Source organism: Tachypleus tridentatus, chromosome 2 (genome assembly GCF_004210375.1).
Source record: "Tachypleus tridentatus isolate NWPU-2018 chromosome 2, ASM421037v1, whole genome shotgun sequence".
Lineage (NCBI taxonomy): Eukaryota > Metazoa > Arthropoda > Merostomata > Xiphosura > Limulidae > Tachypleus > Tachypleus tridentatus.
Window position 1 is genome coordinate 79,203,184 of NC_134826.1, and position 15,069 is coordinate 79,218,252.

The following is a 15,069-nucleotide window of genomic DNA, read 5'->3' on the forward strand; positions in this document are numbered from 1 at the left end:
TCAAAATTTCTCTTGAAGTCAAAGGCCATTGGGAATATACTCATCGAGGTTCCCCTCGGTGTGGATTCTTGTACTGGTGAGGGGACCTCCTAGGGAAGGTTCTGTTCTTTCAGTTTACCACCTCTGGGATCTAACATCCACCCATGTGTTTGCCATGCATGGTTACCTGTGAAGAGGAGAAGAGGATCATGGTGGTTGAGGGGTCCAACCCTAACACACTACTTTGGCATTGAATTCCTGTTGATGGGCAACCTTGGGATGGCCCACTGGGTCAATCAGCTGGTCCACTTGAGCTATGGTCAACTGAGTACCTGTGTTGGATGTTCTCAACAGGAGTTGTCAACATTGTATCTGATACTGGTGTTTGGGTATAGTGCTCATGAAACCCTGGTGTTGCTGCAATGTCCTTGTTTGGCATTGTAGTGCATCCCCTCATAGGGCTTCATGGTGGGTGAGGTCAGTGGGCACCAAAATATTCCTTGTTTTTATTATGGATCCTTCAAATAACAAACTTAAATAAAATAGTGAAAAAACAGTCCATAGGTAAACGACCATGTCTTGAAGATTCTAAGCAGCAGTCTTCAACATCTGTAACACCTGTACCTCATTTTCTTATACTACATTCTTTTTCAGACAAATCTTTAGGGCAGATGTCTTCATGACTAGACAGACTTGCTGGCTCTCCAAAGTCAGTAAAGAAGCTTTGCTCTAGTGAAATATTGGTGGAAACATACACATCTCAACACAGTGAACTCCTGTTGCATTTAAAGGTGATTGGGGATTGCTACTTTGAATTAATCACAAGGAGTTATTGTTGAGAGGGATTTGAAGAACATCCCTGAGTCAGAGATTCTCACTGGTTTCTCCACCCAAGGAGTTTCTGAAGTGAGGCATATCTCCACTCACAAAGGTGGAATTACAATGCCTACCAATGCCTTCATTCTGACATTTACATCACCACGTTCACCTGCCACCATCAAAGCAGGTTATATTAATTGCAGGTTATGGCCATACATTCCAGACCCTCTCAGATGCTTCCAGTGTCAGTGGTTAGGTCACTCAAAGACTGCCCAATTGCTCAGAGGAGCTGTCTCTGTAAGACCTTAGAGAGGATAGTTAGTGCTCATTTTGTTTGGTTCCTCGAATCAAATGACCTCCCCTCTCCCACCCAGTGTGGGTTCTAATGACAGGGCTCCACCTAATTCGACTTGAAACATCAATCAGAGAAGCCTTTTTCAAACAACAACATCTTGTGTCAGTATTCTTTGACATTGAGAAGACTTGGGATACAACATGGAGGTATGGCATTTTGTGAGACTTCCATATATATGGTTTACATGGCCTTTTGCCCATTTTTATTGAACATTTTTTAATTGACAGGAGATTCTAAGTTTGTGTGGGTTTGACACTTTCCTGTTCTTTTCTACAGGAATTTGGAGTCCCTCAAGGCTGTGTTTTGAGTGTCACACTTTTCAGTATAAAGTGCCATCACTGAACAACTCCCTCTCACTGTTGCAAACTGGCTCTATGTCAACGACTTTCACATCTCATGTTAATCATCGAACATTAGGTATATTGAGCAGCAGATACAGACTGCCCTCAATCTTTTACTGAAGTGGACCACAGCAAACAGTTTAAACTTCTCTCTCTGAAACCATTTACATACATTTTGTGCCAATGAGCTATTCATCCTTATCCTGAAATCTGTATTGGTGAAGTTGTGCTGCCTGTGGTCCCTGAGACAAAGTTCTTGGGGCTTATCTTTGACCAAAAGGTGATCTTTATACCACACATCAAGCAGATGCAGGTCAAATGTACAAGAACACTGAACATCCTCCATGTCCTCTCTTTCACCATTTGGGGAGTGGATCAACATTCTATGCTAAAGATATATCATGCTTTTATTTGATCGAAACTCGACTATGGCCAGAACATCAGCCTTTAAGACGCTGTACCCCATTCATCATCAAGGACTTTGGCTCTGCACTTTCCCAGTTCATAGCTTATACACAGTCTCATGAACCTCATCTACACCTCCACCGTATGCAGCTGTCTTTACTTTATGCTTCAAAACATCGATCTTTACCACAGCATCTCACCTGGTGTTGTGTTTTACTTCTTCAGTGGGCCATGCTTTTTCAGAACAGATGATCTGCCATTGGTCCTTTTGGCCTTTGTGTCCAGGTGCAATTGAATGAATTGGGTCTGTATCCACTGGTCAGCCCATCCCACCATGGCTTATTACAATCCTCAAATGTGACCTTTCTTTATGCCACATGAGAAAAGCAGATATTCTCCATTGGAAGTACCATGTTTTATTTGCTGAACATTTTGTGATAAATTCTTCCATTCCTATTTATATGTATGGTTCAAAATTGGGTGACTCTGTGGGCTGTGCCATGGTTTGTTGTAGTTTGGTGGTTGTACACAGAATCCACTCTACATTGTTTGTTTGCTGCTGAATTGTATGCCATTTCTCTTGCCTTGGATCACATAGAAGCTAAGCAGTACTCAAACTGCACTATTTATACTGACCTGCTTAGTTCTCTACTGGTGCTAGAATTGCTTCACATTAGTTCACACCCTGTTCTTGCTGATATTTAAAACCGACTGGCCCATTTCTTTCTAACTTCAACTTCTATCCAGTTTTTCTGGATACTGGTCAGCATTAGTATTCGTGGGAATGAGCTCACCGACACCCCAGCTAAATCTATCTGCTTTGGCACTATCACTGCTGTGCCTGTTCCATAGATGAACTATGGTCCTGTTTTCAAGGTTTGGCTCTGTGCCAGTTGGCAGTTGACTTGGAGTGAAAAACCCAAAGACTTGTTGAGTTCTCCATTAAAATCCTAAAGCCAAAGTTTGAATTGGGACCCAGAGAAAGTGAAAATAGTTCTGGACTTCCAAAGGTCCTGAACTGTTTTATATTTAAGTTCTATTCAGCACAGTTCTATGCTATTTGGTGAAGCCTGTTTTATGATAAATGTTTGTGTTGTTATATAAAGAAGCTGAGAAAGAGTTGAAAACGTTTTTATTATTCTATTATAGTACATAGAGAGATGAAAGGTTTTCAAAATAAAATGTTATTACTGCTTTATGTGAAATTCTGTTGATGAATGTTATACTCAATTTGGTAATGCACAATTGAATAATTTAGCTTAAAATATATATTGTTCTGGGAATAAGGTTAGAGCTGAGTAGATCATTGCATATTGCTTTTGAAGTAACTTAGTTTCAGAAAAGAGCTCTCTATAATAATAAAATGAAAGAAAATTTGATCATATCTCAAAGTCGTAATGTTAATACAAATAAAGAAAATATAAAAATTGAATAATTTAGGTTTGCGTAATGTGTTTCTTGACTTTATGGTCTTGATGAAGATTATTAGACAGGTATGTGTGTTGTCTTTGCCCTTTTGACAGTGTTGCTACAATCAGTAGTAATTATCTTGTACAGAATCAGATAACTGAAGTGAAATGTTAAGTAGCTATCTTTTCACATTTAAAGCATGAAAATGTAAATCATTACATGATTTAAAAGTTTTACACAAGTAGAATTTGTTTTCAAGTTATTAAAAATTCAATTTTTAGAATTTATCAAAACGTAGCTGTGCAAATATTTTATTGAAATGTATAAGAGGTCTCATTGAACTACGTAAATGATGTTTTCCTTACTTATATAGGAGATAAAGTTTTTTCAGTTTAGATTATTTAACTTTCAATCAACAATATTTGACTCAGTGAATAGCCTGTGTATATGTAGCCCAGCAATATTTACTGATTTGAAAGAGGCAACATTACACTGCTGTTTCAGATGTACATGTATTAGAAACATAAGGAAATGTCTATCTTTCATGCAGTGTTAGATGTGCTATCTTTTGGCTCAAACATATATTATTTACTCTGTAATTTAAATCTAATATTTAGGAGAATTCAGTTTTTAACTGTTTGAAATCATTACCTGATTAATCATGCACTTTTATGTCTTGTAGATAAAATTAAAGAATATGTTGTACTCAGTAATGTTTAATTATTTTTACATTAGTTCTATAAGATTGGTTAATTACATATAAAAACTGGTTAATGGTCTGTAACTGAGGAATTCTTTCTTACAGTGAAGGAGGCTTTTTCAAAGCTCATCTTTATTTTCCAAAGGATTATCCTTTGAAGCCACCAAAGATGAAATTCATTACTGACGTATGGCATCCAAATAGTAAGAATTCTTTTTTGTTTGTTTAACACATTGTGGGTGGGTCATGAGTTTACTTATTTTACATGCAGAATGTCTTTGTGTGCCATTTGTTGCAACATTTTAGTTTGTTCATAACTCATTTTCACTTTTTATTATTTATTTTAAACTTGCAGAATATGTACATGAAGACACCTAATACATTTTTAGTGTGGTATCTTGTAAAACATTTTCCTATTGGACTGGGACTGCATGAAACTTGCAGATATATCACATTACACTTATTTATAACTGTGGGCAGTATAAACTCTGTAAGCTCTGGTGGGGATTTTTTTTTTTTCATGTATATGAAATAAATGCAGGAATATGCTGCTTCATGTCACCAGACAGCCTTCCTGGGGGATCCTTATATGGGGTTGTCCTGCTATCTTCAGATGATAGACTGAGTTTGTTTCTCTCTAGTTCTAGTGAACTTTCTTTTTCTTTGTCAGTAATACATTTTCTTGCCACAGAGAGGAAGAACTGCTTATGTTTTATTTTTTTTCATTGATTCTGGGCTTTATAGATTATGTATGAATTAAAAAGACTGCAATTTATAAGATAAAATACTGCCTTTTTTGTCCATTATGTTTTTCTGAGAATGATGTGGTATTAGAGGCACTAAATTGCAAGATCAACATCTTTCATGTAAGCATTGTATTGGAGAACACACACAGGCTGTTTTATTTCATCTCCAGTTATTCTGTTTTACTTTCCTGTGGTAGAAACAGGTGAGTCATGGATGACTGAAACCATTCTCACTTCTCTCATATTTCCACGTGAAAACGAGAACGTCACCTTTTATACAGGAAGCTCTTTCACTTTTTTTTTTTGCTGTTGAATCTTCAGACTTTGCAGCAATCCTCTATTCACTTTCATAAACTATTGTTGTAATAATTGTCCTGTTATATGTGGTTTCACAATTCAAGATTGCAAGCAAGAACTGAAAGAATAGTTTCCTTTAATTTTTTACCTGCACCATTATAAATCTTCATGTTGTATACCTGTGTCACTGTCACACACATTCTCACCAGCAGGCTATATTTTACAATTTGTGCAGGGTTGTATGTTTTGAATTTTGGACATCCTTTTCATCAAATAACAACTGCTGCTTTGGTTTGTACAGTGTCCTGAATTTAATGAGGAAACAATTCAGTACTAGTTAAATTTTGAAGAGTCTACCTGAAGACTAATCCATTTTTTGATTATCATTTAAATGCCAAAACATCTAAATTTGTTTAAATCTATTTTGGCTCCTTGTCTACAAAAATATTGGCTAATCAGAAGTTGATCTGTTGACAAGTATTTTCCATGTCTGTCCCATTAGTAGAATAAGATCCAGGAATTTTCTCATGTCTGTTGTAAGTGTAACCATTGAAATTTTTTAGATGACATTTTGGTTTTCTGCAGTTTGGTTATGATAGGTACACATTTCCTGACAAAACATTTCAAACAAGTCATCTGCAAACATTAGACTTGTCATGGCAACAATACTTTTGGGTTTGGAAGGAGTTATAGTAACCTCTGAATTTCCTTCAAACACATCTCGGTTAAGTGGAATATTTATTTCTGACCAATTATCATTATCACAACAGGAAAACAAATCACTAACAGGAACATTTGTAGATTCATCATCAATTGAAAGCACAACAAATTTACATATCTTTGTATGTCAAACAACATCACTGTCTGACTGATCCACAGACACTTCCACAGCAGAATCTTCACATTCACTTGGAAGATCAGATGAATTATCATCAGATAGTTCAGTGATTGTCTCATTTTCACTCAACACTTATACATTTTCTGCGAGAAGCCATTGATAAAAAATAAACAAATAAAGTATATATATATGGGTTCTGTAAGTAAAGATCAGAAAAATAATGTCTGACTCCTTTCAAAATCAACATTTTAACTCTGCATGAAACATGAATTAAGTTGTGTGTTGAATGTTCATTAAGCATTTTCTTTGCATGTGTTCACATTACTAGTGACATGTTACAATACATTATTTTAGCATCTGGATGTATGTACTAGGTGTTGCTTGTTACTGTTATATAGAATTTTCAATGCTATTGCTCACAAAATTATAACAGAACTTCTTTCATAGCAATCATTTTTTGAAACCTATTACTGGTATTTAAACAGATTTTATAATGTGATTTTTCAGCACAAAGTATGGTAAGAATTTGTAAGGTTATTTATTACCAATATTTGGCACAAGTGGGGAGGAAGATTAATGTGATTCTGTTTATTTTACAAAGGTTTCTTTAGATAATTTACAACAATGTCTTAAACCTTTTCATATACAGTCTTATAGTTTCTATGCATTGTTAGCCTTATGTTGGCTCAGTGTTAATATTTAAAGATTATAACAAAAATATGGGTTCAATGCATGCAGTGAACATAACCTAGATAGCCAGTTGTGTTGCTGTTATCTTAAACATGCATACAGAAGAAAGAGAGAAAGCATGAAGATCACAGAAACTAAATCAAACTTTTGTCACTGTTTGTTTTAAAGAGAGACACTGGGCTATCTGAAAATTTTTTTACAATATTTGCAATGATAAAAATATTAACTTATTTAGAATTGTTTGACAAGTAATTTCAGTCAGTATCATGATATTCTACATGTACTGATTCTTAAACTAGAAAAAATCATGTTGCAATGTGTAGAGATTATATGTGTTAGATAATTAGGGTAGAATTACCACAATGTTTATCTGAAATGCTTTAATTTCTGTTTCAAAATTTTGACTTACAAAAATTAGCAAGACTGGAAAAGACTTTTATCATCCCTTAGATACAAATTAAGTGCTTTGTAATGCAGGAATGGTTGTGAGTTACAAACAAGACAGTCCATTTAAACATTCTACTAGCTGTCCAGTATTACTTATTCACTTTTTGTTCTGGTTATCATTGCAGTGCATGCATCACTGTGACAACTGGCATTGATGGTCAATTTGTGAGTGTAGTGTGTTTAAATTTGAGATTTTGTATAGTGTATGATTCTGATATAAATGCATAACAAAGAATAAAATCGCACATTTAAACACTTAGGTCATATTCATGCTAAAAGAGATTTTGCAATGGAGAAGGTCAAAACATTGTTCTGTACTTTATTTTAATTGAAGTTTTTTAATACCTATGCTAGTTATCTTTAGAATACATTTTTACTTCAAGTGGGTTTCTCATCACCATGAAAAAATAGAAGCATTGGGTAGACATTGAAAGGTCTAAGTAAATGAAATACTATTTGTGACTGATTGTTATTAATATCTTATAAGTAAATAGCCATATTGTCACTAATTTTTTAAGTATGTATTTTTGAATTTTTAATTATAACCACAAGAACTGGAAAATCAAATTGGAACATTTGTGTTCCTGGAGCACATTTTTATCATTACAATTTTCAGCTATAAAAGCAGGACAAATACAGTTTCTTTTATTTATCTAGTGCAGGTATATAATGATAGGTTTGAAACACTTTTAAATATTACTTTGAAGTCTGTTCTTGTATATACATATCAATGCACACCCATGTAAGTACTGAAAAGAATTATTTACAATGATAGCATGTGGTAGTTATAAGAACCCAAAGTACATGCGAAATAATGTATTATAACATTGTGTACATGTGTATATTCTTTTCCTGATAAAAACATGTTTGAAAAAATGTGTACTCTGTACAATGACTACCATTAATGCTATGTACATGCAACATATAATATCTTTTGATGAAGATTTAGTCCAATATTGTAACTTCAGAGATTTTTTTGAAACTATAAATATTACACAAGGCTGTGATGGTTTTATTGCTTGAAATTTTTTACACATTCTTCAGTAATGTTTTTATGCTGAATTTGAAAGTATTGATTTTTCTCCATCACATACAGATTTCTCACAAAATATATGTACTTTTACATAATTGAATCATTTTTATTGAAATCAGGTTACATTTTGTTGACAACTGGCTATAGATTTCTCTAGAAAAATTGCTATACGAAAGCCTTATTCATTTTCAAACCCATGAGAAACATACCACTAGTATATAAACAGCAGGCTGCATGATGTGTCATTTCTCAATAGCATTTGTTTCTATGTGCACTCTGATATTCTTTTTCTTTTCAGTATTATTCATTCATCACTATGGCAACAAGAGGTTGTGTAAATGACCCAAACATATTCTACCTGAGGTAAATTTATTGTAAAGAAGCAAAGGCAAAACATTACAGAACTTGTCAAAAAAAAAACATATTTTGGAATAAGTCTTGGGGACCAAGACATCTCATGGGCTCTGCATAAACTTTGCACCATATGTGTTGAGAAGTTGAAACAATGGATTAAAGATAAGAAAAAGTCTTTGCCTTTTGGAATTCCATTGGTTTAGTGTAAGAAACTATGGAGATGACTGGTACTTTTGCTTGTGTATCATGTAAGACTACAACATTTGAAATAAAAAGATTTTTTTATCTGAACCTTAGATCTGCTATAAAACCTGTTGCTCATGGACCTGATGTACCTATATCTACTCTGCCTGGAGAGTCTAGATACAGTTTCTTCTGACGTAAATAGAAATGTTGATGGGGACTGCTTTCAACCTAAAATATCTGGTGAACCACAAGCGACTACCTTGATACAGTGTTGCATCATGAATATTTATATATAAAATTGAAAATTTCTGTTTGTGTGCTTTCTCATTTATCCACCACATTCACTGTGCAGGTTACACTTGCTTCATATGAAGGTGCACAAATGAGTTTTTCATTGATATGCTCATTACATTGTTTGCTTACCAAACCAGTAATTTTATTGTAGATATTGCAAAGCCATAATGTGAATTCCCCCTAAGCTTATTGCTTTACTGAGATATAACTATGAGCTGAGTGGGTTTGTGTTGTCATCACACGAGGTGTTACAATTTGCTGGAAACAGTATGATAACTCATGCTCATTTTAGAAGTGTTTTACATTTTATACCTCAATCTTTTGAGTTTATCACAAACTACTTTACTATAGATATTAATAAGCTGTATAGGTTTACTGAGATTTGCATATTTGTGTTACTGTCAGACTAGGTGTTACTGTTTGCTAAAAATAGTGTAGTGGTTCATACTGTTATTGTCCAGGGAAGATTACTAACCCATAAGGCTAAATAAAAACAAAACAGAAAACACGTTTGATAAAAGTATAAGCATTTAAATTGCAAATAAAAGAAACATATATGACTATATGTTATAGTCAGCACCAAAAAAGAAAGAACTGTGTTACTAATTTTGTGTTTTTCAACTGTTCATTATGCTTAGATAATGTTTGAAAAGGCCTTGCAATCAGATACGTAGCGTGTAGAGAAAGCTGCAGATAAAATGTACAGTGTTAACATTTAGGAGATTTACACACACGAGAGAGAGAGAGAGAGAGAGACAGACAGACAGGATGAAAGACGAAATACAATTACAACTCTGTTACTCTCGCAAATTTAGTGTGACTTTGTTGTATTAGGAGAAATTTGTTTCTTATTATCCAACAAGAACCAATTTAAAATGCAGGTATAAAAAAAAACAAGTAAATTATCAACTGATATTAACAATTCTTAAAAACTGCACACAGCTTTAAAAGCTCAGATTAGTAAAATAAGAAGTGCTCTGCAAAAACTAAATGAAAAGTCGTATAACTTCTAAAGCTTTCAGAATGGACCAAGCAAGGCAAATGAACTGAGACATACATTATATTAATGTAAATTAGGATCTCTCAAGTATCATTAAAAAGTTCTAATAATTTTGCTTTTCTTTTATTTATTTATTTTTTAACTCTTCTAAAAATATTGTCAGACATAAGTGAAATCTGCATTTGGTTGTCTGTCATTTTTAAAACATGAAGGGGTATTAAAAAAAGGTTTGATTAAAACCATGAATGTGTTAATTTACATATTCTATCCTTTTACTTTTTTCAGGTAAAAAATTTTCCAAAATTAATATTCAAACAAGTAATTGGCTTTGAAATAGTATTTTTAGAAAAAAGTATTTCAAAAATGACTATAACATTTTCAACGTTTATAAAAAGTAAGTATTCTAAAGTTTTCTGAGAGCTGTTACTTGTTGCTGATTATTATATATTTTTTAATATTGTCCTATCTTGAAACTGAGAGCTGGTTTGAAAAATAAATTAGATTCTGTGTTGTTGTGTAAAAGTAATACTAAGATTAAAAGACAGGTTTGTCACTGTAGCAGTATTATTTGTTGTATTTAGTTGAGAAAAACGGAGATGTATGCATATCAATACTGCATGAGCCTGGTGACGACAAATATGGATATGAGAAAGCTTCAGAAAGGTGGCTTCCTGTCCACACTGTAGAAACCATCATGATCTCAGTTATCTCAATGCTTGCTGATCCCAATGATGAATCTCCTGCAAATGTGGATGCAGCAGTAAGTAATTTTCTATGTAGAAAATAAATATATTGTTTTAAAGAATACTCCATACCATGTGGTGGAAATATTTAAGAAAAGTATTTGAGCTAAACTTTTTGGTGTTTTATAACTGCTTTAACTATATATTATCAGCTATGTATTGCAATTTTTGAATGAGACTTAGTATTTTAAATGTAACACAAGTTCTCATTTTGGCAATGAGAAAGAAACATTAGATGGTAGGTAGTGTGAAAAAAGGTTTATCCTGGAAAACAAAAGTATGGTTTAAAAGTTTTAACGTAATTACTTATTTTTTTATATGTATAATAATTTGACAAAAAGATAAGTCCTAAAATATGTACTTAACTATATTAAAAATTCCTTTATTGAGAAAAACTACTTAAACAATGACTAAAAAATATACACAATTTAATATACTAACTGAATATTTTTAAAAAGGAAAGTTTTTATTGTAAAATGTATTCTTCCAGTTTTTCCTGTTATTAAAAGGCAATTTTTTTTTAGACTTATATTTTAAAACAACTTTCTTCTCATTTAATTTGATAAAATGAATAAAAAGATTGTTATAGTTGATTTAGTGAAATTAAAACTGATAACTAAAAGCATTGATTTGTTATGCACTTTTCTCCGTTTACATGGTTAAATGTTTTTTCGTATTTGTTTGTGTATTTAAAGATAACAGGTATTTAATTTTTACAAATACAACATCTCTCTATCTAAAGTCATTCTTAAATCTCATATAGTTGTGACAAATAGCCCTTTGCATTTAGGACAAAATTCTACTATAAAAAGAAAAAAGGTGTGTATCTACTGAAGAAAGATCCACACATTCATGTGAATACATCATTTTTTTTTACAGTCTTTTTATGTGAAATAAAACTAGAACTTAATTTTTCAAAAATTAGAGATGGATACGGGTGCTCAAACCCATAACTTTTCATACATACCTCAACTTACCAGGAGTGTGAAATTCATATTGGGCAACACTCACAACAAAACGTTTTTGAGTGACACCTAACATAGTCTGTAATTATTGTGCTGTTAAAACACATGCCAACTTGTAGTAATGAATTGGATAACTACATGATACTGTGGACCAAACTGCATTTATGATTCCACTTTTGTATAAGACGAGAGGCAAAACATTTGAAATAATCTATGATAATGGAATTTACTTAGCAGTTTTTACTTGGCAAGTTAAAGACATTGTATAATCTGACTTTCTGAGCACACAGCATGGCCTGGTGGTTAGGGTGCTTGGCTTGCAATCTGAAGGTCACAGGTTCAAATCTTCATTTCATCAAATGTGCTTGCTATTTCATTTGTGGGAGCATTATAATGTGATGATTAATTCCATTATTTGTTGGTGACCCAAGAGCTGACGGAGGATGGTAATGACTAGTTGCTTTCCCTCTGGTCTTCCACTTCTAAATTAGAAACAGCTAGTGCATATGGCCCTTGTGTAGCTTTGTGCAAAATTCAAAACAAACAAACAATGACTTTCAAAGAATATGAAGGAAGGTGAACTAAAGCTTTGTAACAATTTTTTTGTAGTTACATTTCAGTTGGGTACTAGAATGAAAAGCAATTATGCTGAAAGCATTTACTCTAAAATCTTAGACAGCTTGATATAATACAATATTGTGGTTTTAATTGGATCTTAAGTTTTTTTATCTTTGCATTTAATGATATACACTTCCAATAAAATTGTAGTTGTTAAATAAATATATATCTTACCATGTTAAATAAATATATATTCTACTATAGAACAACAATTGTTTTAACTGTTGTGACAAAAATTTGACTTAAAATATTAATTACTTACATATGTAGTATATTTAAAAAAATCAATCAGAGTACAATGTTTGTATTGTAATTTCAAGCTTTTTTTCTCAGCTGTGAATACTATAAAGTTATTGTCAGAGGCTGGTAGAGAATGCATTTTTCTGTATGTTTGTGATTGATAACTGTGGACTTTCTTTGCTGAGAAGATTTATATTTATCCAAGTAATCCCTTTTCTGTACACCTGAGGAAACTTGAATCATATTCTTAGTTTTCTGTTTAAAAATATATCTTTAATCTTACAAACTCTAATTTTGTTGTTGGGTTGAGAGATATTCCCATCTTATTTTGTTTTGTCTGGCTATTATAATTAAGGTAATTTCTTTACTTGTTTTCATCTGAAGAATTTAACCATGTCTGATCTAAAATTGTAGCCTGATGTTTATATTTACAGAAAGACTTTAGAGAGAACTACAAAATTTTTAAAAGGAAGGTTGCTTCCTGTGTAAGAAAGAGCCAAGAAGAAGTATAGAGATAATTATCATAGGCAATTGGATGGTAAGATATGTTTTACAGATATAATAAAAGTTGTTTTAAAGCTGCTTTAAATATGTACAAGTAATTCATTGAGTGTATATGTTTGGTTGTGATACCATATGTGTTAATGCCACAGTATTGTGTGTATTATTGCCTTAAGTATTTAATTACACAATTTGACTTGGATACTTAAATTGTCACAAAAGCATTTTTGAAGAACTGTTGATATACAGATAAGGGATGGTTGAGAGTGAAAACAACCAAAAAGGTAAGAACTTTTAATGGTTTTTAAAGATCACAGTAATGATCAGAAAATAGTGTGAAAAATGCTATTTGAGCAATATCTTTGTGGTAGTGTCATACAAAGATTGTTTAGATGCACGTGTGTGTTGATATTGTTGATCTATAAACAAACAGTACTAAATTTTCCTATTTTAGGTATAGCCAAAAATAACTATATTAATATACATTGTTTTGTTTTAAATGTGTAAGATATTTATTTATTTATTTTTTACATGTGGTGTTAAGTTCTCCAGTCATGTTGGTATAGTTCATTTGCTGTGCTGTCATTTAATCTCTTCTACCATATTGGGGGCTGGAATGCTAACATCAAGAGGTTTTTATTTTGCTTACCCCCCAACTGGTAGTACCTTATTTCTTTTTTTTCAATTAATTGTTTATTTTGGAGAGCAGTCAGCTCTTCACAACTTGTTTGCAGGCAGTGAAGGGTCGTATAGATGTGGGATATTGTGGGCTTGTTAAGCTACTTCTCAATTTCCTAATTTCTATTTCTAATTTCCTATCTATTGCTATTCTTTATTTCTTGTGTGAGACTGGCAAACAGAGGTTAAGACTAATAGGTGGTGTATCCCCACCGCTATGTGGGTCCAACTTCATCAGTCACGTCCAAAACCTAGTGTACATTTACATTTTATAATTCCACATTGTAGCTTGTACCCTGGGATCTTTTCAGTTGATGCAGCAGTTCTTGTTTCAGCTTGTTTTTGAGTTAAAATAAATTATATTATTAGTCAGAGATTTGGATTTGCTGTTTTTATTGCAGTCCTTCCTTGTGATTTTACTTCATTAAAATGTAATTATTTTGACTAAAATATTATAGTATACACACACATTTTTAGAATTTCATGGTTTCATGTGGAATTCTCAAATATTGATATTTAAGTATAGTAAAGAAAACTAAAAGTTTTCAGTATTATGTTGTTTAGACACATTTCACAGTAACTGAATAAAGTCTATACAATAATAATAACAATAGAAGTTACAAAGGCTTGCCTTGTGGAAAAAGTTGGTTATTTTGTATATAATTTAGACCTGGCTATACTTTGAAAAAAATGTTACCTCTAAGCCTAAAATAACTGTCAAATACAATAATTGTTTTTAGAAAGTTCTAATGCAGACAAAAAAAGTGAAAATTTAAGAAATATGTTTAAGTTACCAATTCACAGTATGAAACTTTTGTTATGAAGATAAAAGAAAATCTGAAGAAAGGAATGAAAGAGTTTTTAAAATATGAATTGACTTTGTTTAAAATACAGCTTTATACAGCATCTGTTTGAGGTAAGTAGCCACAGGCTGTTTTTGTAACATTTAGAGAAACTGTCCATTTAGTTGGCCAACAAATATAAAGATACCTTAAATTGAACATTTTATTGTACATTATTTTCTTGTAACCATGTGTAAAGTGTAGAATTCATCAGGCATAAAATGAAGCAATCTAAGCTTGAAGTTTTTGGTTCAAGTAAACTAATTTTTTTATAAAACAAATGCATTGGGTAAAGGCTAAAAATAATCTTTTTTGTTTTTACTTTTTTATTAGCTAAGTGACAGGTTGGTTGAGTTTTTTTGCTATTTTGAACATTTTTTTCTATTTGACAATTTTAACACTCAATTAAAAATGGCTCTCTCAACATTTTGTGCAAAACAAACATTTGCACTCTGATAGTTTTTATAGTAGATAAAGCTACTTTTTGATAGTTTGTACAGTACATAAATCTGTTCCCTGACAGTTTATATGCTATGTAAAACTACTCTGACAGTTTGTACATTGTACAGATCCATTCTTTGAGAGTAT

General features: G+C 32.3%; 1 protein-coding gene across 1 annotated transcript in view; it reads left to right on the plus strand.

The window, feature by feature from the left end:
• The window catches only part of LOC143244312 (ubiquitin-conjugating enzyme E2 G1-like), a 44,029-nt gene that overhangs the window by 23,111 nt on the left and 5,849 nt on the right, over positions 1–15,069 (plus strand). The window contains exons 3-5 of the mRNA XM_076488746.1: positions 4,115–4,212; positions 10,476–10,654; positions 12,895–12,998. Of these exons, the coding sequence (XP_076344861.1) occupies positions 4,115–4,212; positions 10,476–10,654; positions 12,895–12,972 (355 nt within the window). The 3' untranslated portion in view covers positions 12,973–12,998. The remainder of the gene's footprint in view (positions 1–4,114; positions 4,213–10,475; positions 10,655–12,894; positions 12,999–15,069) is intronic.